Source organism: Anastrepha ludens, chromosome 2, assembly GCF_028408465.1.
Source record: "Anastrepha ludens isolate Willacy chromosome 2, idAnaLude1.1, whole genome shotgun sequence".
NCBI lineage: Eukaryota > Metazoa > Arthropoda > Insecta > Diptera > Tephritidae > Anastrepha > Anastrepha ludens.
Genome location: NC_071498.1, coordinates 65,482,835 through 65,508,551, shown reverse-complemented (window position 1 = coordinate 65,508,551; position 25,717 = coordinate 65,482,835). Strand labels below are relative to the sequence as shown.

Genomic DNA, 25,717 nt, shown 5'->3' with positions numbered 1-25,717 from the left:
AATATAGTTCATACTACAACAAATACCACAATAATCCAAGTTTCAAACCTTGTACAAAATTTATAAAAATTTTAAAAATGTTCCTCAAAATAATGTTTTTTTGGCCATTTAATTTTATTATAACTAAATGCTTTTTTATATAACTGAATCACTGGATCATGTATAACTTGTCCCAGTGCAGTCCTTAATGTCGTTTTGCCCTCACTTCCCATCGACTTCCACGTTATTTCCATCGCTGCTCAAAGTGCAATCAAGTTGAAGGAGGTTGGCCTCTGGAGGCAATCTCACAAGAGACATGGAAGCATTTTTAGGCAGTTAACACCGCATTTATATGAACTTCGTACAGATTTCTCTATCCGCAAACTGGAGTTTGAGGGTCGTGCCAGGGCAATCTTTTCAAGTAGGCAAAATTAGAATGAGAGGAAAATCTACTTATATACTGATGCTGGCACCTCTGTCTTCACTGACGGTTCCAAGATGGAGCTTCATTTCTTCGTGTGCTATTTCGAAAACCCTTTAGCCCCAGTACAATAGACGCAGGACGCAGAAAGTTCTGGGGGCTCCGCTCCATTCAATTTCCAAACTCGTAGCTGTGACTACCGGTCATTGGACGATCGGCACACACGCAGAAAAGCTAGACTAATCATTTCATACCCAAGCAGAAGCTGTGGGGACATTTCAGATAAGGAAACCGTGGAGCTCTTTCTCTGCAAATATCCGGGTTTGGCAACTTTCTTCGAGAGCCTGGGGCAGTGCTCCAACCTAAATACCATCAACCTTCTCCATTATATCACCTACCTACCTAAATGCTTGTTTGCTGATGCTCAAAACTCTCGTGAATTTTTTGGTCATTTTTACTTGTACTGTGAAGCGCTTTTTCCCATACAACGATTGCACTACATTTCCTTGCAAAATTTTTGAAAATTTTTATGTAAATCTTTTGAGATTTTATTATCACTTGAGCTGGTTTTTTGGAGCAAATATTTGAAGGTATTTTCAAGTCGGTCCAATTCATGTAAATCTTAATACTTTTCTAAAATACTTTGGCGGAAGCCTTAGAATACAATAGATTTTATAATTCTAACGGAAGAATGCTACCTCTTTATCTGGGTATTGAGAGGGATGCATCCTAATGTACATACGAGTATGTAAGATTGCCTCAAAGCGTTGAAATCAACGCAATAAATGAAGTAAATTTTAATAGTGGCTACAAAATTGCACCCACTTACCTAAGCTCACCTTTTCGCTATCATAGAACCATCGATATTTCGTGCGATTCTGTTCATCAGTAGGCTGTACTTTGAAACATACATACAAATATACAAACACATATACATATGAACATTCGCAACAGTTACATAAATGTACTTTATAGCTGCAATAGTCGTAAATGTGATTAACTTTTACAATAGCAACAACCAACAACTGTCTCTATAACTAACTAACTGGTCCGATAAGCACTTTCACATGCTCACTTGCGCCTTATGTTCGTATATGTGTACTTATATATATTATATTATCAATAATGAGAATTTAACTCAATAAACACTACAAGAACATAAGTGGAACTGTGAGTGTATATAAGTATATACACATACCTACATATGTATATTCGATTGGATAAACTGCATATGTGAGAGTTAGTTGATATCATTCGATTTGGAAACAGCCAGTAATGAAAAAAGGGGTCATGCAACGGTAACGTTGTTTCCAAAGTGTTTTCTTGTTCAAACACAAAACTAGAAGTAGCACCACAGCCTACATATGTAATGGGTTTTTTTCTAGGGGTAACGAATTTTTATTTATTTTTTTATTTCAAATAAAGTACACAAAATTTAATAAAAGTTTCCATTAAGTTTCGACTAATTTTAGTGCATTTACGGTCAGTTTAACTATGATTTCCAGTTAAACTAAGTTTGCATGCCCAATTTCGCAGACTTAAGAGGGCCCAGTGGTCTACAAATTAAAAAAAATCGATTTTTTGTTTTTTCGATATTTTAAAAATATAGAATATATTGTGAAATTTTCATGTGGAAATTCCCAATATTATAGCTTCTACAGCCCATGAACTAGGTAGAGAGCGGTCCGCGCGCTCCTGTACCTCAAACTTTAAACTCAATTATCTCGAAACGACTTTTTTCGGCCTGGTGTTGTCAAAAAAAGAAAACTATTCCACCGAATCGTCTGAAATTTTAATATGTTGTTTACAACATCAATGGCTATCGCTCTTACTAGAATCATATTATTATTTCAATTGTTTCGTAATTTTTTGATTAAAAAACTGGAAAACCCCGACTTTTAGAGTATCTAATTTAAAACCATTTTGTCATTTTTTTATCCTAGTAGCGAGGCATAGCTACAGTCATACTGATTAATATTTTTTCCGGTTTTTGTGTTTCAGATAAATAGAAGAGCCAAAATGGACAACTCCGTCTAGGTCCAATTTTTCGCGAGGGCTAACTTCAGCGCCATTTTTAAAACTATTAAAATTAAAAACAAAAAATTTTGATTTCAAATTTTTTTTTTAATTTTTTTTCATTTTTGTGTGTAAAAGAAGTTAAATGAAAAGCCTAAAAAATTTAAATATCGTTTTTAGTTTTTTTTATTGTGATATACCCTAAATTTTCGAGCTGTAGACCACCGGGACCCCTTAAATCCAGTCACGCTCAAAAACGGGCCCCTAAAAATGGCCAAAATCGCGTAAGGCGATATCTGCCAATCGAGCAGAAGAAGGAGTCTTTATAAATAAGTAGCGAAAACTCGCCATATACTGCTCTGCATTGAGGAAAAGTATTTTATTTTAACGACTTAGGATACACCAACTTTTTTGTTTCTCTATCTTCTGTGAAAAAAAAAATCTTGAATGCCCCAGTCGGGAGCAAGCGCAATATAACTGAAAAATACGTTGATTATAAAAAATTGGGTCAGCTCTACAAATTTGGAGTTAATCCTATTTAATTCTTTTTGTTTTTTTTTTGCAAAGAAGAATAATGAACTTCTTGTGGAAAGGAATGAGCCTGGCACAAGAAATTCACTTTTATATGGAGAGCTATCAGAAAAATATTATTTAAGATACAAATGATTTTTTCGTCAATTAAAATTTACTCAGCAACCCGAAAATTTACTAAAGACTGAGATTCAAAAATTCAAAATTTAATGAAAATTTGTGAATTTTTCTATACTTTGCATAAAGTTTGAAATTTTCTTTTATATGGTTTTGTTTAAAGAATTAACAAAATTAAAAAAAAAAGTTACGAAAAAATTCGAACTCGAAAATATTGTAAATATTACAAATAAATCAAGTGTTGGCTTCCAATCATCAGTTGTCACACTTTTTATTGACGTTGGGAATCAAAACAAATCAAAACAAATTTGCCTGTAGCGCTCACATTTGAGTTAACATGCCTCCAGTGATGCCTCCTGCAGAGAAATTGCGTGAAATTGTGACTGATCAGGTAGTAACCAAGTCTCGATACTCTCTTTTTAATTTTGACTATTCGCGCATTATTAAGCCATCATCCCCATTGAAAGTTCTATATGCCACAAAAAACACCCGCTTCATAAACACTTACATACAAATAGGGCAATATTTGATTTCGCAAAATTGTTTTCCTTCCTTTTCTTTCTGATTTTGTTTTCCTTTCATCCAAATTACAAGAAATTTTGTTTACAATTTAGCGTAACATTTCCGGTGTCGATGGCAGTGCACTGCCGGTGTTTGGTGCTTTTAGTAATGCTGCTCGAATTGGTGTCTTGTTTGTCGACATTCCACGCACTCCCTATTGAGGTGGCGCAGCTGTGGAGGAAGCCGCACCGGCAGCAGTAGAACAGCAGCGGTTGGTACGCATGTGCCGCCATATCGCTTGCCATGTGGTGTTGTGTAAAAAATCTCAGCCACTCGGCAACAAAAGCGGTGGCAGTAGCAGCGATTGAACGTCGATAAAACACAAGAACAACAACTACAGAAGCACTAAAAACACGAGCACGCAAAAGAAAAAGATATTACGAGGAAATACTCCAACATTTAGGGAAAGTGTTGAAACACCGAAACACCCAGAAAACCATTTGTTACCTCAAAGAAATATTGCGCATAATATGAGTTGGTTCTTTAAATAGAAAATTGTAGTGTCAAATTTGTAGGAGTCAAATAGCATGGAGATGGTAGGAGACACTAAAGTAAACGGAAAAGTTAAGAGAATTAAAAAAATTATATATAATTAATTATATATAATTTTAATAATTTGTTTATTAAATTAAATTATACATTTTTTTTTATTAAATTAAAATTACAATAATTTTTCAATTATTATAATAATTAAATATAATATTTTAGGTTATGAAGCTCCTCTCTCTCTCTCTCTCGTCGGTTACCTCCCTGCCGTTTACCTCACTTTGCTTCCTTATCTCGCTTAGCAAATGCAGAATTAAGCGGTGTGCTTATTTAGACCGATAATATCAATATCATCAGAATTTTTGGTACTTGAATGGGCTACAGGTGTGCCTTATACATCAGCGATTTAACTTTTGTTATATTTGGCTATGAAAAGCTCATACGAGCGCCGCGTGGGCTTACAATTTACTATAAATGCAATGTTTTGGCTTTGATTTAAAATTGGCTTTGGCGATATTTAATCGTTTACAACAATATCAAGCGGAAAATATCGTAGCGCTGGCCAGGTGGACCAACTCAAACAACATCTGGTATTCATCAAAAGAAGGTTTTGTTATCAGTTTGGTGGGTTTATAAAGGAATTGTCTACTTTGAACTCTTACCACCCAACCGAACGATCAATTCTGATGTCTACATTGAACAACTAACGAAATTAAACAATGCAGTTGAAGAAAAGTGGCCCGAATTGACAAATCGAAAAAGTATTGTCTGCAATCATGACAATGCAAGGCCACACACATTTTTGGCCACTCGGTAGAAATTATTGGAGCTTGGTTGGGATATTTTGCGACATCCACCATATAGTCCTGACCTTGCACCATCTGATTACTTTTTGTTTCGATCTTTACAAAACTCCTCGTACTTGATTCAGTTTTTTGCTAATAGAAACCAGAAGTTTTATGAGCGTGGGATTATGATGCTGCCTGAAAAATTGCAATAGGTCATTGATCAAAATGGGCAATACATTGCAAAATAAAGTTATTTACTTCCATGAAATTGTCTTTGATTTTCTAAAAAAAAATCCGCAATTATTTAGCAGCCAACCCAATATTTGCGAGAAATTGCAAAAATAAAAATATATTTTTTTTAGTTTATATTGAACATAATTTTGCAAAATGACTAAACAAATACCTCGTGAATCCAGTGATTTGTAATTTGAACAAATAAAATATGAGCTTTGAGCCTTTACATACATATGAAAGTTGCTTCAAGGAAGTGCATTTCAGAGAAACCAAACTGAGCATGGATCGGAATCAAAGATTTTTAACCCATTGTCCTCTAAGTCATTTACAAGTTCTTCATGACAAGTTGGGAATCTAATTCTTGCGCACATAACAGCTACCGGCAGAAATAAGAATAGTTCAAATGAAGTAGCTGCGAACAAAAGAATTTACAAGATACTTTTGTGATGTCACTGGCTACCAAACTGGACAAACAAAAAAGATAAGAGAACACTCGGTGCACAATCTTATAATCTATCATTCTTGACATTAATTAGGCTATGTATCGCTCCCTCATTCAGAATGGTAACCAGACTTAGACCACTTCTTGTCTCCAAATGTGAAGAAAAGGTTCAGTTGTAAGCAAAAAGCTTTAAGCCAAACGCAAAATCTCTCAAAATCGCGATTGAAGTTGTAATAACGAACAAAACAAATGCCTTTTTTGAAGGCCTCGGTTAGCAAAACATTGAAGAAGCATTGGAAGCAGTGAGAAGCTAAAAGAAGGCTCCATTGAAAAATATTTTTTCCCCGCATAAAGTACTTTTTACTTAAATTTTTAAGGATTTACTGATTCGCGCTAGTAGTAATACTATTTTCAAACTATTTAAGTATCCTTTGGTGCCGCTTCATATGCTTTGAGCATCGTTAGGCTATCGAATATACAGCCAGCGTCAAATTAAAGTGTACACTACATATTGACAAGTTTTGACTATTTAATTATTTTTTTATAAAATTATAGTTCATACTACAACCAAAACCATATTTTTCCCCCCTTTTCTTTATTTACTGAATCTTTCTTGCATAAGAAAATAACAATAAGTTTACAAATCTTATTTGGTAGAGTATTATGTTTCCTTGCCAATGCTCAGAAACTAATTTTGTGTCCAATGAAGTATATATGTACATACATATGTATATGATTAAATCGGACGTGAATGTGATGGAAGTGAATGAATGGAGGGAGCCAGAAAGGGCGGGTTTCCAGTCTCCGATTCTTCGTAGCTGGGAGCCGGAAAAGCCTTGTTTCCAGTTTCTCTTAAAGCTTCCGTTATCCTTCGTGCTGATTGTGGAATTTTTTTTTCCGGGTGATAGATGTGGATGGAGGGAGCTGAAAAGGACGCATAAAACGCAAAATTTCAAACTTTGTACAAAATTTATAAAAATTCGGTGAATTTTCACCAAATTTGAAACTCATTAATCAGAATTTCTGGAAAAATTTTGAAAGTGTATTTTGTTATAGCAAAGTACAATTTTCAAGTGGCTCAAAAATTACGTTGATTTTTGATCATTTTTTCTGCCGATGGTGTTGGGTATTTTTCTCCATATAACGAATGCTCCATTTTTTTGGTAATTTTTCCAGAAATTCTGATTAAAAAGTGTCAGTGCCTGTTGACAAAGGTCAAATATGTTTGACGTACGACGTCATTTGCAAAAGATATAAATCTTCCGATAGGGTGATTATTTTGCGCCAGCTTATGTTAAGGGTAACATAAATAAACTGCAACTAATGACGGGACTTCACTTCTTACATTTTACATTTTGTTTCGCAGCAAAATGTTCGTTGGGCAATTCATTCCCTCAAAAAAGATGCTTACACTATCCTGCGTGCATACCCTCGTACATACATATTTTTTAAACAAGTGCAATTCATTCATTTTTCACGAGTTTTCTTTTTCCTTACTTTGCAGCACAAACCGGTGCAATACATTTTCCGACAATCGCATACAGCAACAGCCGCAACAAAACAAGAAAAGGAATTTCAAAGACCAAAGTGAAATATAAGTAGCAATCGTAACATCAACAACAACAGTATGGCGAGAAGTTTACGTCCCCTTAAGATCACAATCGTCGGCGACGGTATGGTGGGCAAGACCTGCCTACTCATTACATACACACAAAACGAATTCCCCGAAGAATACATACCCACGGTCTTCGATAATCACGCCTGCAACATTACGGTCGATGGCAATGAATACAATCTGACACTATGGGATACAGCCGGGCAAGAGGATTACGAGCGTCTGCGTCCGCTGAGTTATCCAAATGTAAGAAAATGAAAAAAAAATTACAATCAGAATTCCACTCAACTGAAATTCATTGATTTATTGTGTTTTCTCTCTTCTCTACTCTCCTTATCTTTTCCCACGCAGACGAATTGTTTCTTGCTTTGCTATTCCATAAGCAGTCGCACATCTTTTGAGAATATCAAAAGTAAATGGTGGCCCGAGATACGGCACTTCTCTAATAATGTGCCTGTTGTGTTGGTCGGCACCAAACTGGATTTGCGAGTGCCGAATTCGGAAAAGTTTGTGACGACAAGTGAAGGACGTCGCCTGCGAAAGGAAATTCATGCGCATTCCTTGGTGGAGTGTTCGGCCAAAAAGAAGATCGCTCTGAATCAAGTTTTCGAGGAAGCAGTAAGGGCGGTGGAGAAGAAACCGAGCACTAAACCCAAGCAATGCACGTTGCTGTAAGGAGTATGGCGAGGAGTGGCGCAACAGAAATTTGCAAGAAGAAGAGCAACAAAAACTAAACGAAAAATCGTATACGAGTACTACAATTACTCTATTTACTGCTAGCAATGTATTTATTTGATGTGCATTTCATGCGCCTGAAAGGCGACTACTTTCTGCAAGCAGTGATGGAAATGCTTAGTAGATGAGTTTGTGTCAGTTTTTGGAGTTTGTTGACGGCATGCAGGGGAGGTTGGTTGAGTTAGCAGTACATTGGGGCGGGTAGAGAGAACTTTGAGTTCTTTCGCTTTGTTTTTTTATTGTATTCTTTTTATTAAATATTGTAAAATATTTCATGTGAAAATACAATTGATTTATTTTTACTATTAGTCTTTTAAGTGCATGCAGTTATATACGCAAATATATTTATTTTGTAAAGAAAAAATATGTAAATCTTGAAGAGTATAAAAAAAAGTGCGCAGAACGTAATATTTCAAATAAAAAGCTGTATAATCCATACAAGTAAATAAAAAGTTACACAAAAATTAAAAGAATTAATGTTTTAAAACACATACATACATACGTGCATACAGCTATGTACAGAGAAATAATAAATGGCATACATGTAATAAATATTTAATATCAAAGTATAATTTGTTTTGCATTTTTTTATTACTTTGTCACATACACAAAGGTTAATTTTACTTTAAGGGCCCATAAATACAAATAAAATACAGTTAAGTGTACTTTTGTTTCAAAATAATTTTTTACTGAATATTTAGCTCTAGTCTCACGACACGCTCTAACTCATATTTTCAACGTGTCAATGCATAAAAAGTCGTAAAACTTCCACAGAGCCTTTTTTCGAAGACTCAAATGGGCGACTCATCATCAAATATTCGAATTGTTCGTTGAGAGAGGACCTCGCTGCTCAAGACTGAGTAGGCGTCTAAAGTAGCACCCGAGCTTCTGCATTAGTCATTCACCTTAATTGCGCAATTAAGAAATTTAGATGATTAAGGACCTAATTGAACTCAATTAATAAATTGTGCAACTAAGCCAGATTTTCAAAGCAACCTTGTGAAAATTGTTCAATGTGAAAACGAAATGTCAGGCAAAAATAAATTAAAAAACAACTAATGTAACACAAAATTGATGTACACTAAACAAAATAAAAAATTATGAAAACTAATTTTTATTTATAAATTTATTTTCAAATTATAAAGGGTGATCAATTTAGGGGTATTGGATTTTAAACAAAAATAAAACAACGAAAATTTACATTGGTTGAACAATTTATTATTTTTGTGTAGAACCATTCATGACATTTATTTTTTAAAGATTATCCCTTTCAAATCTTGGTCGCAACTGTGCCGTAATTCGACTATCCGTAAACGCCAATTTTAAATGACTCGCTGGAGCACTTCAGTCGATATCTCGTGAATGACTTTCGTATAATTTAGCTTCCAGTGCCTCAATTGAAGCTAGTTGATCCACAAAGCATTCAGACTTTACATACCCCCTCAAATGAGAGTCCAAAGGTGTGATATCGCACGATCTTGGTGGCCAATCCACTAGCACGAAACGGGAGTTAAATTGCTCGCGATTTGTAAACGTTGTTGAGGCGTAAGTAAGTGTTTCCATGATGAAATGTCAATGAATACTGAAAAAATTATGTACTTAGTTTGACAGTAGTCACGCGTGATCTGTTTAAAACCCCCTTTTGAAGAAATTACCTCCAATCTGATCACCCTTTAAAAATATTAACACCAAAATCAGAGGAAGAGGCTGAGGCTGAATGAGGGTAGGGTGGCGGTTTTTCTTGCAGTTCCTTAGCCAACGGAAAAATGGGCACATCTACGCAGATGATTTCAGATGCAGATGACTTCTCTAAAAAGAATTTGTTGAGCCATTTTTTTTATTAAAAATTAAGAAATTAATTTATTTTTTTTTTATATTTTCACAAAAAAAATCAAACCATATTCAGCTATCTACGCAGATGACTTCCCTAAAAAAAATTTTTAAGCCATTTTTTTATTAAAAATTAAAAAAATTAATTAAATTTTTTTTTCTATTTTCGCAAAAAAAAATCAAACCATCTTCAGCTATCAAATGCTAATTGAGTCAACTTCGCTAATTGTGTGTGAACACCAACACTGTCAACTCAATTTAAAATTTGATTACCTTAATTAAGGTGCATGTTTCAATGTAGTATTAGTGTAGACTTAACTTAACTTAAATTAATTGAACTTAAATAAATTTATCTTGAATTGATGTAACTTAACTTAATTTGAACTTAATTTAACTTAACTCTAACTCTACTTAACATAACTTAATTTACCACAACTTAAGAATTGACAACGATTACTCAACACGTCTATATTTTGCTTTTGTATCTTCTATTACAATGTTTTAACAGTTCGCCTCCTAAGCTATACAACCACAACATATAAATTCTTTCCAAAACAAAAAATATAAAAAAATTATATTTTCAAGAATTTTTTTTAAGAATTATAAAATTGAAGATTTGGCAAGCCTGTTTTTCTCATTACTCCCAACTTACGTAAGGCCCTTACTTAACAATGAAAATCTACAACTTCTTAAGTTAAGTAAAGTTTTAACTAACCGCTGACACAGTTTTCCATATAACAGATTGGGCAAAATATTAAGTTAAGTTAAATTACGTAGATTAAGTTAAGAATTACTGAGATCTAGCACTGTTAACAGTATTGATACTGGCACCGAACTGGCGCGGGTTTGGTGACTGCTTATTTGAGGGCGGACATACAGCAGATTAATGAAGATCACACAATAAGCAGTCACCATGCCAAGAATGTCGTTTGATAATAAAAAAATGTAAATAAAAATAAAAGTAAAAAATAATAAGAAAATAAAAATAAAAAAACTGTGTGGTCCCTCCTTCAACCTCATTTTGCACAGCCGCATTTGTTTTTGGCAGATAATAAATTTAGACACCGCAGTGAATAGTCAACTTCTTCTTGTACTGTCTGAAGTGACCACGAGATGGTGTGTTGATTACATTTTTCGCTGGTGGATTAACAACACAGAACCAACAAAGCTAATATATATTTACCCAACTTGGTGTACTTTTTTTGATACTTTAACTGTCTTCGATACTTTGAGGCCTGAAGACAGATAATTTACTTAAAATATTAACTAAAATTGGCGTCGTGATTGTCATTTTTCGGCAGTCTAAGTAAGCAAATTGTTGAAAACAACGCTCCACCATTTTTAATTTATTTTTTTTTCAAAATAACAAAAAAAAAATTTTTTTTCACAATTAATTGAGATATTTCTCTGCCAATAGCTGTATATAATGTAAAATAAAATAAACATTAAAATTATATTTTTAATCGTTTAGCATTAAAAATGTGTCATTGAAGATTATTCAAACTGAATTCTAAAATATTTTTTTCACAAATTTCAGGCATTTAAAAGAATACATATTTTATATAGAAAGCAACAGTTGATTAATTTTTTTTTTAAACAAACTACTAAAATAAAGTGTTAATGTACCTAAAATAAATGCCTAATATCTTTGTATGTAATAACGAAAGTCTTTTCGCAATTTATTTTTATAATTATAATAAATTATTTAAACTAGTCAATAAAGGTGGCTTTCATTCTTTTAGTTCTATTTGCTTTTCTGGAGTATTCTGTGAGTTTTCAATTAGAGTTTTTCATATGTTGAAATAATGTTTTTATAATATTGTAAGTTTATTATGGGCCTCTTCGTTTCGAAGCAACTGATAGAAACAAACATATCTAATAGGTATGTTCCGGAATAGAGCTGCCTAAAATTAAATTTGTTTGTGCAACTGTAATGACTTATGGGTTATATACAATTAGAATTTTCAAAAAATCGATTTTTTCCTCAACGTACATATATTTAAGAATACACACAGAAAATTTAATATCGTTCCGGTGAATATTTCGAAGTTACACGCAAATTAGAAAAGGCGTTTCAGAGTGCTTGAAAGTGATCTGCAAACTTTAAACGCATTTTTCTCAAAATGGTGTTTTCAAAGTCGGTGACCAACATTACTCGAAAACGGCTAAACCGATTACATTCAAATTTTAACACGAGCTTCTTAAACATTTTTTACCCTTGTTCACTCCTCTCGAGCGCATAGGACCTCGACAAGACTTTTCCAGCGTACACGGTTCTGTGCTGTTGTTTTTGCACCGTCCCATAAGATGTCGGCATTCGCGCAGCATCGACCTTCTCCAAGTGTTTTTTGGTCGACCGCGACCTCTGCCTCTTGCGGGTTCCAGTTCAGTGCCATTATCGTGGTACTATCTGGTGGTTTTCTGAATGTGTGGAGATTCATGGGATGTGCGAAGGATGGGTTCCTCGTTCGTTAATCTCCACAGTGCGTCGTTACTGATGGTGTTTGGCCAGAATATTCTGCAGATGATGCGGAGGCATTTGTTGATGAAGGATTGTAGCCTCTGTGTGATGGTGTTAGAGACTAGCCATGTTTCGCTTCCGTACAACAATACTGACTTTACGCACGAGCACAATATTCGTAGTTTAGTGCGTCTGGAGATTTGCGAACTCCCCCATACTGTATAAATTCGCCCGAATGCCGCCCTTGCTTTGTTTGACCTGCAGTTGACATCTTCATCTGCTCCACCATCTACCCCGATGATGCAGCCGAGGTAGCAGAAGCTTTCAACGAATTCCATCGGGCATCCGTTAAGTTAACTGTTCGTTGTTCATTGTGAATTGAAAATGAAAATATAAAATTCCTAGCACCGAGCATACAAATATATGCTTAATCGAAATTCCCTTAAATTATGTTAGGCAACGATTTAAACGAAAAACTTTTCAGTCAATTTATAGAAACTTTGTGTAAAATTTTTTTTTTCTTCTAATTTTCCACTTTTTTGTTCTCTCTAAATATTTTCCCGTTTTACAAGCATGGAAATATTTACGTAGTTGTTCCACCAATCCACAAAAAATATGAACAATAACTAAATTTCTTTAAAGAACTGAATGCATATTTAAAGTTGGCATCATTAGAGCGCTTAACACATTGACGCCCGACAACGAAATTTCCCGCTTTCATTAGAGATTTGTTGGCAACTGGCAACGATATTTCTCCTTTTGGTGATAAGCATGATTCAATAACAATAACAATAAACAATTCTTTGATTGTTTTCATTATAACGGCCTTTTGTACTGCTATTGAACGTTATCCATTCGGTTTCTAAGTTTTCAATTCGGTTTTTATTTCGGAGTGATTGGTGCATACATACATTAAAGTGTTTAAATAATCATAGTAATTATAATATTAATTTTGTTTTAAAGTTGTATACTTTCGTTATGGATTAGGAACACAGTTTTGCGGAGGACTTTCATAATATTTTTATGAATATTATTTTTATTGCACGCTTCCCAAAATAATTTTCATATTTAAAATCAAGGGTCATATACATATGTATGAGAATGTATTCATTAGGGGGTTATTCGCAGTTATGAAGCAAATAAAAGACGGGTTGTCAAGGATTTATCCTGAAGAAACTTCAGAATATTTTAATTTGAAAATTTTTGGCGGTTATAAAAGCATCCTTCAAGAACGTAACAAAATTTTTTATTTATGAAAATGTTGATTATAGAGCGCGCTGCAGGCGATTTCTGGAACCTCCTTTAAAAAAAGACGATTTACGGTGTACATCGTGACTCAGGATTGGATTATCTGAAATCAAAAAACCAAACAAATTTTGTTAATATATTAGATTATCTAGTAATTAATCGTTCGGCTAATCAAAATAGTGAATTTTCACAAAATGGCAGCTTTTAAAAGAAATGATTTCGATTTTTACGTTAAAATTTGGCCGTAAATTGATTATAAAATGGAAAATAAGTATCAGATTTACAAAAGGAACGATTAATTACTAGAAAATGTATCTTTAAAGATTGAGTTAAAACGGTTGACCGATCAAACAAGCCGTTTTCGAGATATCGTGTACACCGACTTGAAAAATGCCGTTTTGAAAAAAACACGTTTAAAGTTTCAATACCTATAAAACGTGCCGAGGCATCTCTACATATTTAGGTATAACTCCGAAAGTATTGCTTAGATCTACTTCAAATTTCGTGCGTATACTTTTGAATATATGTACATTACAAAAATGCAATAAAAAAATCGATTTTTTTGAAAGTCATAACTGCGTATAACCCCTTAACGTTCTCTCTGCTCTGCGTTAGCAAGTGGCGAATAGATGAAGCAACTGGTAAAAATAAACAAATATTGGCAACGCGGGAATAGAGCTGACTTAAATTACATGTGTTTGTACGACAGTCTAATGAGCTATAACCATACTCAGTAGCGGCGAATCTTACTTGATAGCTTTGTTGTTGCTTTAGCATCCAAATTTTTCGTTAAATTAATCGAGCATAGAGTTAGGAGACGGAGAAATGGCGAATAGAAAAGGCCTTATATTTCTTACAAAACTCAATCGTGTTAATGAAGTCCAAATTTTCCTCACGACATTCTAATCAGCGCTAACGGAAACACTGGAGTGCGTATGCTGCCATCCATTCTTGCTGCATTATTTAAATAGTTTATTAGCGCAATAATTGCTGTTATTATTACCACAATAATAAGAGCAGTATGCCGAAATACCTTCGATAAATAAATAATAATTTAGATGATATATATTTCCTTGAAAATTTCGAAATTAAATATGTTGAGCGAATTTTGGCAAGACTCGTTCGAGGCTCGTTCACTCTTATGCTTCGCTTACCAGCACTACACGAAACAGCTGGCAGCAGCCAACCACTGATGTGTCAACAGCTGTCAGTGGACGTGGTTTCTTGCATTTAACATTTACTCAAAAAATATTTAGAAATCATTTTGTATTTACAAAAGTGGCTACATTTTTGTTTGTACTTTAAATAGAATTAATGTAGCAACGCATTCCTAAAGCACCTCCCGGCAAAATGGACGTTACACAAAGATTCAAAGCCGGTGTAATGATTGTGAAACTACAGCGCAAAGGTGAACTGCCACCACAATCGCTGGACAAGCAACGCATTCTACCGAAAAGCAGCGTTGGCGTGGGCGCTGGACGACGGGATGAATTCTCCCGGCAGGCTAAGGATGTGTGCCACAAAATCACCACATTGCGTAATGTGCTTGTGGAGAATCGGGCGGCGTACATGCGCATCGGTCAGCACCTGAAGAGTGCAACACACATGTCGGACGAACAACGCGATTTAATCGACCGCGAGTCGGAAAAATTTGTGGCCTATTACACACAACATTTGGCACAAATGCGTGCGGACTGGAAGCGTGCAAAACGAAAACCACAGCAGCAGCAACATATCGAGGCGGTGATCGATTTATTGGAACGCTATTTGCGCAACGTGCAACAAATTTATTTGGAGCAAAAACGTTATCGTGTGCAGTACGAACTGGAAACATTTAGACTATTGAAATTAGTAGCTGACAAAAAGAAGATACCAGTGCGTCCGGGTGGGGAACATAGTGGTCGCCGTGAGGCGCGGCACTCAACAAGTAGCACCACCGACGACGATGCCACGGATGATTTACGACCACGCAATGGATTGGGTGAAAACGAAGTTTCTGACTTGCAAGGTGATTGGCTAGATGACGATGATTTCGGTGACATTGGGGGCGATGGTGATGCCGCATTTGGTAGAACAAATGAGCAGAGTAGTGAAGATGAAAATGCGAAGGTGAGTGGTCCACAATTGCGGCATCGGCATCCGCATGCTGAAGGCGAAGACAGCATTGGAAGCGGTGGGGAGTTGAAGACGACACAATCATCGCAGAAAGTGGCGCTAGACGAGGATATACAAAAATCGCAGCAATTAGAAGACGAAGAAGAAGAAGCGAAAAAACTTTCCCCCGAGGATGTTCAAATGTACGAACAGGAGAATGTGCAACTCTATCATGAACTGCAGGGTTTGGCTGAAGAGGTGGAACAGATCGAGAAAAATGTGGTGGACATAGCGCAGTTGCAGGACATCTTCACAGAAAAGGTGCGCCATATTTGCCTTTTAAATGTTTTTTTTCAGTGCCTCATTCATACTCTACTTACAGGTCTCGCTGCAACAACATAACATCGAGCGCATCGCCAATGCTGTGGTTGGCGCAACGGAGAACGTCAAAGACGCTAATGAACAAATCAAACAGGCCATACAACGCAATGCCGGGTTGCGTGTATGGTCGTTATTTTTTTTGTTAGTGATGTCATTTGCTTTACTCTTCCTTGACTGGTATTACGATTGAACTAACACAGATGGAAGAAGAAGGGCATGTCTAGTGGAAGGCAAAAGTCGTTCAGTGGTTTTCCAATGTGGACTCGCACAAATAAACGTTGAGCAGCCTATTTCTTTGGCTTATTTGTCTTTGTTGTGGAGTTTAATATATTTTTTTATTTTAAATGTTAAACGTTAACGGGTAAATCGTTTGAAAACTATTTAATGCACTCACACTCACACAATCACCGCATCATACATACATATATGCACTACATAAAAAAATACTTTTTGTACCGACATTAGCTTAGACGAATACGAAATACTAAATAAATAATTATGTCTTAACGCTGGAATAATAAACGGCTGCTTTAAAGCACTTAGTTAGAAAAGCATGTGGGAAAATCGTGGCTTTTAAATCTGTTTTTTATTGATTTTGAATTCAGGTGTAACATTTCCACTCAAGCTTTTACTGCTGGATATTCGCAGCCATGAATGTACGGGAGATATTTTACATGTTTACTTCCGTCTGGATTTAAAATGTGTTGCACCAGCAGTTTACGCTGTTACAAAAACAATAAGACCGAGTGATTTGTTAAAAAGTATTAGGATGTTCTGAAATTTTATTAAGATTCTGTGAAAATTTACTCTGACTTTATGAAAATTTATTGACATTTTCACATTATTTAATCTTTTATACATAATATATACAAGAATGTGTGGCCATACAAGCTGTGCGGCTACAGGATCGGCGGTGAAGGGATTCCGCTTCCACATAAAACGCAAAAGATTGTCTTGGAAATGTTGTTGTTGTTATAGTAGCATAAACATTACCCATACATATACGGGGCATCCTGCTGGAGTAACAGTCCTTGGCCAGATGGAAATCCATGTCGTTCCGGTAACGTAGAACCAACTGACGTGAGAAATGGAAACGTCGTGGAAATGGATTCATATGCTGATGAACGTGCGATAATGATGTCTGTTGAGTAAGTCTGTGACAACTTGTTTGCTTCAGTGCACTCAACTTTGCGCTTTCACTTACGAAATGAACAGAGCGAACTTATTTACAACTTGTTGCGATACTGCATTAGGCTGCGCAAATCTAGCCGCCTGGCACTAGTAACTCGCAATGGACAAAGCTCCAGACCTGTCAAAATACTGCTATCAGGACAGTCACACGATGCCTTCTGATGACCTCCCCGCAACACCTTCACAACCACGTTTCCATGCTTCTGTTCATGGAGCATAGCAAAATGCTAAGCAAGGAATTTCTGCTTGGGTATTAACGTAGGAATTACCACTGCAGGCATTTAATAGAGCCTGTGCCACCTTCCAGGCGTGTTAGGAGGCATCTCTTCAACTGCACTTGCGAGTTCCAGGACAAAACACAACTGCAACTACTGGACGGACAGTATATGGACAGACGTTAAACGACATTCAACAGGAGACTCTCACCACCGTTTCTTTGGCCGAATTGCGTTCAGGATATTGTAACAGGTTAAACTCCTACTTATCCAGAATCGATCCCGATATACTCACTATATGTCCGGCAGGTGAAAGCACATCGCTCAATACAAGCCACCTATTCATATGTCCTCTCAAGTTCACACACCTAACACCGCTCTCCCTCTGGACCCAACCTGTAGAAGCAGCATGTTTCCTGGGCCTACCGTTAAATGAGTTAGACGACGACGATCGGCGATTATAACGCATTGGTAGGGCCCAGTCAACTGCTACAACAACAACTTGCATGAAAGAGGTGAAGTTGGAGGTAATTATCATATTCATATAGGTCGTCGAGCAAAATTGAAAATCAAATTGAATGAGCTGCTCAAAAAGCGCATATTAGATGTGCGTCGAAGATTGAAAAAAAGCGCTAGCTAAAGCGTATTTTATCTGGATGAAGGGCTACTTTGAAGAGGACAAAATAGTTATTGATGAGCAGGTTAATATTTTTCGAAAAATTTAAGGCATTAAAAAAATTTGTACTTTACTTTATTTGAAAAGATTTTTTTTTTTTAAGTAGAAAAGTAAAGTAAAATTTTTTTTACATCTATAATCGGTTAGTTTTCTAGTCAGCTCAAGAACTATAAAAATAAATAACATAACAGATTAATATCAGTCTGACATAAACCTTTGGTTGGTCATTTTGCAACTACTCCAATTCTATTAAATTTAATATTTTTTTTTTTCCTTAATTTTTTTTTTACTTTAAAATTTTTTATTTACTTTTAAATACCTACTATTACCAAATACTTCGAAAAATATTTTTTTTTTATTTTAAAAAATTTTGTTACTTTAAAATTTTTTTTTTACTTTAAAATTTTTTATTTACTTTTAATTTTTTTTTGGTTTTTTTAAATACACCAAATTCCTGAAAAAATAAATTTTTTATTTTTAAAAATTTCGTTTACTTTAAAATTGTTTTTAAACACACCTCAATATTGTCTACTATTACCAACTCCTTGAAAAGAATTTTGTTTTTTACTAAAAAGTTTTTTTTTACTTTAAAATTCTTTATTTACTTTAAAATTTTTTTTTACTTGAAATTTGTTTTTTCCTTTTTTTTTAATTGAAAAAAAAAATTGTAGTTTTTTTTAAACACACTTCAATAGTGTCCCCTATTACCACCTACTTGAAAATAATTTTTTTGTTAAAACTTAAATTTTTTTTTTACTTTAAAATTTTTTATTTACTTTTTTTAAATACATCTCAATAGTGTCTACAATTACCAAATACCTGAACAAATATTTTTTTTTTTGTTTTTAAAAATTTTGTTAACTTAAAATTTTTTTTTAAATTTTTTGTGTTTTTTATTACCAACTGCTTGAAAAGAATTTTGCTTACTTTAAAAACTTGTTTTTCACTTTAAAACTTTTTTTCCCGCATATTTGAGCTCGGCCTTGAATGAAGGAGAAAGCGCAGCGTACGTGGAATGAAAACACAAAATTGTCTGTAATAATTGTCATTACTACAAACAAGAAGTAAGATCCTCTTACGAGAACCCTCGCTGCTCAAAAACAGATCAGACTACACTCGGGGACCGATCTTAACTTCAAGAAAGACTTTACGGTACGTTTTCCACCGAGAGCCGAATGGAGCAAAGGGAAGGTGATTGAAAGATACGATATACCGATGGTTCTAAGATGAACTGTGCTGTGGGAGCTGGCTTCTATTCGGAGCCGCTCAACCTATCTCAGTCAATTACGTCTTCCTGACTATGCCAGCGGTTTCCAGGCAGAACTGTTAGCGATCAGAGAAGCATGCAAATCACTAAAACTCTACAAGGAAGTTGGTGCAAGAGTAGCCATCTTCTCAGACAGTCAAGCAGCTATTACGGCCTTAGACTCCAACTACATTTCTTCCAAACTAGTCTTACAGTGTAGAGAGGAGCTGGAACTGCTCAGCCATTGGCTTGAAATTACTCTGATATGGGTTCCCGGTCATAGGAACAGACGGGGTAATGAGATAGGGGATGAGCTAGCAAGAAAAGGTTCGACACTAGAAATAGCAGAGGCGGTGGCAGTCTCCACTCAACACAATAAAAACATCCATTGCTCCACACTATCATGGCTTTAGCTGAAAGAAGATAGAAGCAACTAACTACATGTAATATATTACAGCAAAAAACACATGGTCGTCATACAAAATCCAAAGGACGAATGATCTGTTAGGATGCTCTTGGCCAAACGTCGCGCGCATCAATGCAACACTTACAGGCCATTGGAAAGTAGGGGATCATGCAGCTAGACTCAACCTACCCTTCAATCCTATCTGCAGAAGCTGACGAGCGGAAGGAGCGAAGGAAAGTCTTTTCCACTACTTATGTGAATGTCCAGGGCTAGCTAGGGCACGACTCCGCTCCTTTGGTAAGCCTTTCTTGCAGCAAATTAATGAGATCTCAGACATCGAGATAAAGAATTTGCTGCTATACTCGGACCTCATTAAATGGATCTGACTTAGAACAAAAACAAAAAAACAAACATCATTAAACGATACGGTGGTAGTACAACGGTGCTGGTCACTAATTAGGATTATTTCAGTGGAAATACTCACGCACTTCAACATCAACAACAACAAGAACTACAAAGAAGAAAACACCGTTTTTTTTTTCAATTATTATTGCATATAAATTATTGCTTTCTATTTTGAAAATATTAGTATTAAATTTAATATACATTTGTATATAATAAGAGCGCCAGGCTTGGAAAATAGCCTGCAGAGTATCAACTATTTGTGTTCATATGTACGTGCACATATCATTAAAACTATTTAAGATTTCATACAATACATACATATAAAAATTCACATTAAACAATTTTTTCTATTGTGTGTGGTTTTCGCTTGTTGCATTTTTTGATTTTTCTTCGTTTTACAATATTATTATTTTTATTTCCTTTATATACACATAGAATAAATATTTTCATTTTTCTCTTAGTAAGTAAAAAAAAACATTACAATATATTATTTTATACACAGGGTTGCATTTTTATGTGTGCATGTAATTGAACAGCTGGCAAACACAAACTTATTAGTTTTTATATTTCAGTGTTTTTTGTTTTAATATAATTGGTTATGTACATATATTTACATATACATATACATATACATATGCATGTAAGCGTTTACTTATTCGCATATAATTTTTCATATATTCAAATATAATAAAGAAGTATGAGCCATAAGCTTTGACAGCCAGTGCTCCGTTTTTATTCTAAACTAATCATTTGATTGTTGAATTCCATTTAATAAATAAATAAAAAAATAAAGAAGTTTCTTTTTGTTAGCATTACTTCAACAGTTTTGTGGCTTCGCTTTAAACTACTTTCGCATAAAAATAGCGTTAAAATTAGCATAAATAAATAAATATGTCTATATGTATTAAACCATTAAAGATTCGTCCACTCTTTCATATTTTCGTTTTATGTGTTTCCATATAAAAACTTTTTGCAAAACACATAAAAGGATATAAAAAAAAAAATAAATATTTTACAATAAATTCAAATATCTGGTTTTGAAACCAAGTGAAACAAAAATATAATATAATTTATTTAAAAATTCAATGGCGTAGCTAATTAAACTTGTGCGTATATAAAATTATTATAATTGAACAGATTTTCGAAATTACTTGCAAAATAATAAATAATGAAATATTAATGCTAATCTTCACAAGCTCATTAAAGGCCAACACAAGCGGCAAGCGGCTTATAGTAATGAGTGCGCCTGCGACTAGGCAATATTTTCATTTTCTTATACGAGTACAGACGAAGGTGTAGCGCAGATTTTTGGCATTGAATGTTAATTTTTTTCATTTCACTTCTTTTTTTTTTTTGTCAAATACAATACATATTAATATTACAATAAAGAACTGACATTGATAAAATTACTTATATTAAAATTATAACAATATTGAATTATACCCTTAATGCTACTCGCTCATATTGCGTGTGTTTGGAAATATTTACAGTACATGTTGTTGTTTTGTTTAGTTTTTGCTATACATACATACATACTAATAAGAAATATTAAAAGGTATTTAGGCACTAGAGTTCATTATTTAATTATCGCATATTAAGATATATTAAAGATGTATTCATATGAAATGAATATGCAGACTTTTTGAAAGACGAAAATTTATTTCCAAAAATTAGTTTTAATAGTTGAGGGTAGAGTAGCTTTAATGTGGCTGCGGTCATTTGCTGGAAATCGATGTCAGCTGAATTTTCAAGTAAGTATTGCTAATTATGATAAATTATGTCACTAAGTTCAACTAGAGGAATAGTAAATTTTCTGAGAATGCATTTCAATTTAAATTCAAGACATGGAAAGCTAATAAATTGTGCTTGGAATGAATTTTTATAATTGAAATATATGGAAGCGATTCGCTTGAATATTTCCTGCACAAAATACAAAAACAAAAAAAAAACTGTCGTTAATATGTTTTTAATTGACTTGTGCATTCATATGAATTTTTTTCCAAAAAATGTGTATGTACACAAGAGGCATAAGAGAATGAATTTTTCGGAATGCAAATTTTCTAGCACTATACATACATACATTAATTGTCTAAGGTGGAACGATGACAGAAAACGCGTAACGTAAAACCATAAAAAAAAAACATTAAAAAAAATCAAATAAAACGTAAAAAAGTATAAAAATATGTAAAAAAGTTAAAAAATTTAAAAAATATGTAAAAAGAAAATGAAAATATGTAAAAACAAATATTGAAACAAAAAATAAAATTTTAACAAAAACAAAATGTATGTAAACAATAATGTAAAAAAGTAATTGTAAGCACAAAAATATTAAAAATAAGTTAAAAAATTACAAAGCTTAAAATAAAAATCTAAAACAGTAACAAAAACTAAAAAAAACAAATTTTAAACGTAATAAAAAGTACGATAACTAAAGCAAAATTTAAAAAGTAAATAAAAATGGTAAAATATAACAAAAAACTAAAAAAAAATCGTAAACAAAACAAAAAAAAAATGTTATAAAATACCAAATTAAAAAAAAAATTACCAACCAATTAAAATCAAAATGTAATAAAGTAATAAAAACTAAAAAAAAAAAAATTTTTTAAGTAATAAAAAGTATAAAATTTAAAAAGTAATAAAAAGTGAATAAACCTCGTAAAAATATAGCAATAAACTAAAAAAAATCAAACAAAAATTCAAAAAAAATTGTTTTAAAATAACAAAATTAAAAAAAAATTACCAACGAATTAAAATAAAAATCTAAAAAAGTAATAAAAACTTAAAAAAAAAAATTTTCAAAGTAATAAAAAGTACAAAAACCAAACAAAAATTTTCGAAGTAATAAAAAGTACAAAAACTAAAAAAAAAAATTTTAAAAGTAATAAAAAGTTAATAAAAATCGTAAAGATATAGCAATAAACTAAAAAGAATCGTAAAAAAGTAACAAAAATTCAAAAAAAAATTGTTAAAAAATGACAAAATTCAAAAAAAAAATTAACAATTAATTAAAATAAAAATGTAAAAAAGTATAATAAATACTTAATATTTAATAAAATAATAAAAACTAAAAAAAAAAATTAAATAAGAATTAAATAAAAAATCGTAAAAAAGTAACAAAAATTAAAAAAACAATGGCCAGCCTTAAAATATAAAAGTAAAAGTAAATGTAAAAATTTAAAACAAAAAAAGGGATAAAAAACAAATATTAAAAATGTAAAAAAATAACAAAAATTAAGAGACAAACTGTAAAAAATTTAACAAAAATTAAAAAAGAACTTCACAAAAAAATTGAAAAAATGCAGAAAAAAAATTGAAAAAAATAACAAAATTAATTCAATACTTAACTCTTTTCGACACAGATTTTTGTTAGAAATGATAGAAATGTACATTTTAAAACAATTTTACATACACTTAAATTTTTCTTTTTTTTCTTTCTAAAAATATATGTATGCAGTGCATTCTTCTACAAAAATTATAAAAATCCAAGTTAAAAAAAATCCAAATTTTATATTTTTAATCTTTTAATCAGAATTTTCAGACAAATTTCCAGTATGTGGTCAATTTGTTTTTGTGTTTTTACTAGTTTTTATCATTTACAGTTACAGAACATAACTTTTAATAAGTTTAAAACGAAATTTTGTTTGTAACCAATCAGATTAATTTTCATTTTAATTTTTTTAAAATTCATTTTTAATGTTTTTATAAATGGAAAAAGGTTTGCAAGAAAAATAAAAATAAATAAATATATTTATCAAAAAAAAAAAAAATAAAATAAAAAATAATTGAAAATTGAAAAATAATTAAATTCGTAACAATTTGAGAATTCCAAATTATAATAAAGAAAAGAAGTGATAAAAATTTACTACAAATTAATACAATAAAATAAAAAAAATTTAAATTAGAATTTGAAGTGTAAAAATGAGAAATTAAAAAACTAACAAAAAACAAAAATTAGCCAATTTTGATAATTTTATTAAGCAATTTTATTATATTTCTTTTATATTTAATTTAAAAATTTTTACCAAATTTGAGTTCTTACTTGCAAGTTAAACTTGAACTAGTCACTAAGACAAAATATTTTGAAAAGGGTGTCATAAATTCAGTACCAGTGACACCATTTTTAATGTCTCTTAGGTGTTTTAGGCTCTGTTTTTTGCGTTGCATTCATCAGAATGTCATAAGAAAGTGCTTGAAAGCACTTGGAAAATGGGCTAAGCAGATGCAATTAAGGCAGCCTAGCCGTTAGCCATTTCAAGAAGCAAACGAGTAACGCTTAATACTCAACTGCAGGATATAATTTTCTTTTGATTTTATAGCTAATTGGGTTAGATATCGAAAAATTGATAATGAAGAATGTTTTTACATTCATTGAATATTTTCTACATACAGTCTGAGAAAAATGATGACACAACCGCATTTTCACCAGTTTGCACTATTTTTATTTTATTTTTTTATTATTCATTATCTTTTTATAAAAGTATAACTCATTTCGAGTAAAACTCATATAAAAAGGAATTTCAAACTTTTCGTAAAAATTAGATGAACTGCATAAAAAAATTAAATAAATTTAGAAATTTTGCTTTTTAGAAATTAGTATTTCTAGAAAGATTTTTGGTATGCCGTTTTATAGTCCATTAAATTTTAGCATAATAAAGTGCAAGTTTGAAGTAGCTCAAAAATTCCGTTGTTTTTTTTCATTTTTTTCCTTGACTCACTGCTCGATTTCATTCCCTTACTGCTCGACATTATAAAAAAAATTTATAAAGCTATAAAACCATACCAAACATTTTGTTACAAATTCTAATTAAAATCCGTGGATTTGGAATGAAAGTTTCTGAGATTTTTCTAATTTTTGTATGAAATTTTAAAATTATATTTATATGACTTTTGTCATACAGTGATACTTTTATTTATAAAAAAAAAAAAAAATTAAAAAATAAAAGTAGTGAAAATTGTTCAAAATGCTTAGGTGCCATCGTTTTGATGCGGGGTGTACATATACATATATTCGCAGAAAACATTGGGGTTTGTTACCCAAATGACCTCGTCGAATACGAGTATTACTAACCAATTTAAATTATAAAATCTGTCTCTAAGGAAACTTAACACAAAATATAAAGTAAAAAGTTTATACAAATATATAAAAAATATAAATTTTTAAATTGAAATATTTATTTAATATTATTAATTTAAAATTTTAAAATTTATATTAATTCGCAGCTTGGTTGAAAATTTACCCCCGGTTCTCTGTTAAAGATTTCTTCTTCAACATTTCGAATGTATCAAATTGTTAATTAATATTTTTAAATAGTATAGTTTTTTTGAATTTATGCGTATTTAATTTAAAAGTCTTTTTATTTTAGTAAGTTCTTTTGAGAAAATAAATTACAAAGATTTATGGAAGTCTCTTAAAAGCTAATGATTATTGTTTTTAATTTTAACTACAGCTCTTAAATAAATATTTATACGCATTGAGATTAACTTAGGTATTTTAGGTGTATTTTGAATGTAACAAATTTATTTTAATGATTTTTTTGGCGCAATGGCAATTACAGCTCAAAGTTTTCATTGAATGGAAGTGTGTTTAGCGATCATTAAACAAGAACGGAAATGGCATTTGGTGGGTGGGATATATTTAA

General features: G+C 32.5%; 2 protein-coding genes across 4 annotated transcripts in view; both read left to right on the top strand.

Moving 5' to 3' along the window:
• The window catches only part of LOC128871658 (ras-like GTP-binding protein RhoL), a 38,296-nt gene extending 29,267 nt beyond the window's left edge, over window positions 1-9,029 (top strand). For all 3 annotated transcript variants that reach the window (XM_054113593.1, XM_054113592.1, XM_054113591.1), the window contains 2 exons: window positions 7,080-7,436; window positions 7,542-9,029. In XM_054113593.1, coding sequence (XP_053969568.1) covers window positions 7,203-7,436; window positions 7,542-7,865 — 558 coding nt within the window. In that variant the 5' untranslated portion in view covers window positions 7,080-7,202 and the 3' untranslated portion in view covers window positions 7,866-9,029. The remainder of the gene's footprint in view (window positions 1-7,079; window positions 7,437-7,541) is intronic.
• Window positions 9,030-14,640: 5,611 nt separating this feature from the next.
• On the top strand, window positions 14,641-16,503 carry LOC128857901 (syntaxin-18). The gene is made up of 2 exons (XM_054093727.1): window positions 14,641-15,879; window positions 15,941-16,503. Exons 1-2 carry the CDS (start codon window positions 14,815-14,817, stop codon window positions 16,127-16,129), a joined length of 1,254 nt encoding a protein of 417 aa, XP_053949702.1. The 5' UTR covers window positions 14,641-14,814; the 3' UTR covers window positions 16,130-16,503.
• Window positions 16,504-25,717: the final 9,214 nt, after the last annotated feature.

Bases quoted from the DNA above. Each gene is read 5' to 3' on its own strand.
- LOC128857901 (XM_054093727.1), top strand. From the start codon at position 14,815: ATGGACGTTACACAAAGATTCAAAGCCGGTGTAATGATTGTGAAACTA. The intron at 15,880-15,940 runs GTGCGCCATATT...CTCTACTTACAG, and splicing joins AGGACATCTTCACAGAAAAG to GTCTCGCTGCAACAACATAA.